This window comes from Polyodon spathula, chromosome 16 (genome assembly GCF_017654505.1).
Source record: "Polyodon spathula isolate WHYD16114869_AA chromosome 16, ASM1765450v1, whole genome shotgun sequence".
NCBI lineage: Eukaryota > Metazoa > Chordata > Actinopteri > Acipenseriformes > Polyodontidae > Polyodon > Polyodon spathula.
This window is the reverse complement of record NC_054549.1, coordinates 10,017,744-10,021,104: the sequence shown is the minus strand read 5'-3', so window position 1 is coordinate 10,021,104 and position 3,361 is coordinate 10,017,744. Positions and strand designations below refer to the sequence as shown.

General features: G+C 44.1%; 1 protein-coding gene across 1 annotated transcript; it reads right to left on the bottom strand.

The window, feature by feature from the left end:
* Nucleotides 1-1,338: 1,338 nt before the first annotated feature.
* LOC121329176 (transcription factor HES-5-like) lies at nucleotides 1,339-3,050 on the bottom strand. The gene is made up of 2 exons (XM_041274602.1): nucleotides 2,912-3,050; nucleotides 1,339-2,787 (listed from the first exon to the last, which is right to left on the bottom strand). The coding sequence occupies exons 1-2, from the start codon at nucleotides 2,972-2,974 to the stop codon at nucleotides 2,422-2,424; spliced, it is 429 nt and encodes a 142-aa protein (XP_041130536.1). The 5' UTR covers nucleotides 2,975-3,050; the 3' UTR covers nucleotides 1,339-2,421.
* Nucleotides 3,051-3,361: the final 311 nt, after the last annotated feature.

The following is a 3,361-nucleotide window of genomic DNA, read 5'->3' as shown; positions in this document are numbered from 1 at the left end:
GCATAGCAGGTAGATCCATTCCAGGTTTCTGATTAGCCATGGCATTTAGGTAACAAGCTCAGGTGACTACAGTTCACTATATATATAATGAGAGCTACTTCAAATGTTCTGCCAATTATATATCCATTGGGGACCACGTACCTTTATTTCTGATTGCTATCTTGGGGATACCTGTCGTGAACGCTAACAATGCGACCCCGTGCCATAACTGCTGCAAGCGGGCTGCTGAACTCTTGAGTTTGAGAGCGTTAAAAGTTTACAGGCTCCAACATGCAAGTGTGAGCCGGAGCGGGCCGAATGAACGACCTTTCCATAGCACTGCTTCCTCTGTTTGATGTCCCTTTTCAAAGAGGGACCAAGCAGAAGGTCTGCCGGCAGTGGATTTGCCCCTACAGCACAAAGGAAAGACGGAGCCCGTCGCTAAGTGCTGGGAAAGGCACAAGTCCTTTGTTTGAGGGGATTGAAAGACACGAATGGCTAGAGAGTGCGGGAAACAGCGCGCAGCGCAGGCTCACGGCTCACTGTCAGGAAGAGGCTCTGCCCCGCTGCAGGCAGGTGTTTGCACTGCCGCTGCAAAAGCGCCGGACATGCTCCCGCATGTGAAAACACATGTCCGGGAGCTAACGAAACCTTTCCCTAAGTCTTATCCTCTTGCGCGCTTCCATTCGTCACCCGGGTAACAGGTCTCGGCTGCGCGGTAGGGGCACACCATTACCCGGCCGGCGAGATCACCGGCTTTTTATCCCGCTCCCGTTTTCATGTGAGGCTGAGTCGGTCAGACTGTCCCACACACTTCCGGTTCAATGCTTTGAAACAGGGGACACACCATTACCCAGCCGGCGAGATCACCGGCTCTTTATCCCGCTCCCGTTTTCATGTGAGGCTGAGTCGGTCAACTACAAAAATGGCCGTCTGGAGAACCGCAAGGGAAGAAGGAACCAAAAAGTTACCGAGTTCTTGAAAACTAACTTTTAAGTAGCGCAGTTCCCATTAATCTTGTTAATTTTTCAAGTGCTGTTGAGATCCCGATAGGAGCTCCATTATTACACAATACAGACAAGTTATATTAACTGCAACTCAGATGACAAACTACATTATTATTATTATTATTATTATTATTATTATTATTATTATTATGAAGACGTATCATTACGTTATAATCTGAAAGGTTTATAATCTACAGGACAAAATACGTTTTTTTTTAGACCAGAATTCAACAAGTGACAACTCTGAGCTTCTTTATATTAGGGTTGACTGACAATCAGGAGAATGAAAGAAAGTATAAACACACTGCAAGTGTAAAGTTCAATGATTTTTATTCAACTTCCTTGAATTGACATCTCAGAAAACACGCCAAGCAATGCATCGTTTAAATGAGAGACTGCCAAGAGAGTTTGGACAATCGTTCTGTTTTCTCAATACAATTCCTTGGAAACTAGGAGGTCTGTAATAAAGGCAGCTTCAGTTTACAGTTGGTCTGATTTACAAAATCAATGCCGCACCTTGAAGAAAACTTGAAGACAACATATTTCATACAAGATTCACTCAGCATGAGCTACTCTTTGAGATACTGCCTTTATAAAAGGCACACATACACATTATACAGTATTTAAAATAATGTTTTCAGCAATGCACACACACGTCTTGTCTAACAAGATACAATAAGAGGATATTGCCTCCGCAGAAGACACACACACGTGTATAACTGTATTGATAGTATCTTAATATTTCTTTACAATGAAAGATCAAGTTCATATTTTGGGAATAGTTTTTCATCAATAATACAGATTTCTTGTGTAACAAGATACAATAAAGAGATGCCACCTTCATAACAGGTCGTTACATAAATACTGTTTGTAGTATTTCAGTGTTACTTTATAAAGAAATACCAAACAGTTTCAGCAATGCGTACACACTTCCTGTGTAATTATATACAATTACAGATATATTGCCATCACAAGAGGCATGAATACCCATACTATTTCAAATAATTTCTCTGCAGAGAAAAATAACTTTCAAACAATTTAAAAATCGTTAGCATTAGCTATGCACGCACAATTCTTGTGAGACAAGATTCTATTCAGGATATACTGCCTTCACAGAGGACAGGAATACCCATGTTTTACTCATCATAATATTTCTATAAACAGAAATGACTTTGAACTAAACAGCGTCATCGCTGCATACACACTTCTTGTATAAGAAGAATGAACAAATACTAGCGTACACAATATTGCCCCAGCATTGGGTACCTATTGTGGTTCCTTTCAATCAATGAAAGTAGCATTAAAATCTTCTGCACAAGCAAAAGAGGAAGGGAAACACCCCCTACACAATGAGAATTACTGTATATGCCCATCATAGACAGGCATGTTGAATTCTGTATGTCAAAGTGTTCAAAGTGACAGTGTCCGTTGTGATCTACCAGGGCCGCCAGAGGGCACTCTTCACCGGGGTCGCCTCTTTGACGGGGGTCTGATGCACTGGAGAATTCTGCGCAGCTTGGAAAAGGTTCAGTAGTTTTCTCTGGGTTTCTGTCTTCATTTCATCCCGGGAAAGGAAGCGCACGATTTCTTGCACACACCTGGAGTAGCCTTCGTTTCCCGTCGCTGGCCGGGCGGAGGCGCTCTGTCTCAGGTAGCAGACGGTCATTTCCAGGATGTCCGCTTTCTCCAGTTTGGAATCGGGCTGCTGCTTCACGAATTCTTTTCCCAGTAACGTCTTGAGCTGCTCGATGCTGCTGTTGATACGATCTCTGCGCATCTTTTCAACCACCGGTTTTCTCAACTGTGAAAAAGAACAAGGTACAAATTCGATTAATAACCTGGTCGTGAGGGAATAACAACTGAAGTTTTGAAAACACAAAATATGAAAAAAAATAATCATATGTGCTCATTTAGTCTCAACTTACCTTGTTTGTCATTGCCACGTGTCCCTGTGAGTATCGCATAGCTGCAGTGATTGTAGGTGCCATTGCTGGAGTCACGGTGCTGTTAGTATCGCTTTCTCTGGAGCTTGGAAGTGTCAGATCTGCTGGTTTTAGCTACAAGCATCTCCCCTATTTATACTCTCCAATCTCCATACGAATGTGTGGGGCTCGGGCTTGTTGGAGTTTCTCACACTCAGCAGCCAATCGGCGCGCTCGGGAGGACAATGGGAGAAGCTGGAATTGCCACATGCTGAATGAAGTGCTTATTGACGGAGGAGAATAGCCAACTCCCAGGAGAGCAGGTGCAGGGGGGGGGGGGGGGGGGGGGGGGGGGGGGGGGGGGGGGGGCGTGCATAGCGGGTGACTTGCAGGGGGTTATGTGAATCTGGAAAAGTGGTGACCCCACCAAAAAATCAGATCTGCAGACTGATG

Bases quoted from the DNA above. Each gene is read 5' to 3' on its own strand.
- LOC121329176 (XM_041274602.1), bottom strand. From the start codon at position 2,974: ATGGCACCTACAATCACTGCAGCTATGCGATACTCACAGGGACACGTG. The intron at 2,788-2,911 runs GTAAGTTGAGAC...TCTTTTTCACAG, and splicing joins ACGTGGCAATGACAAACAAG to TTGAGAAAACCGGTGGTTGA.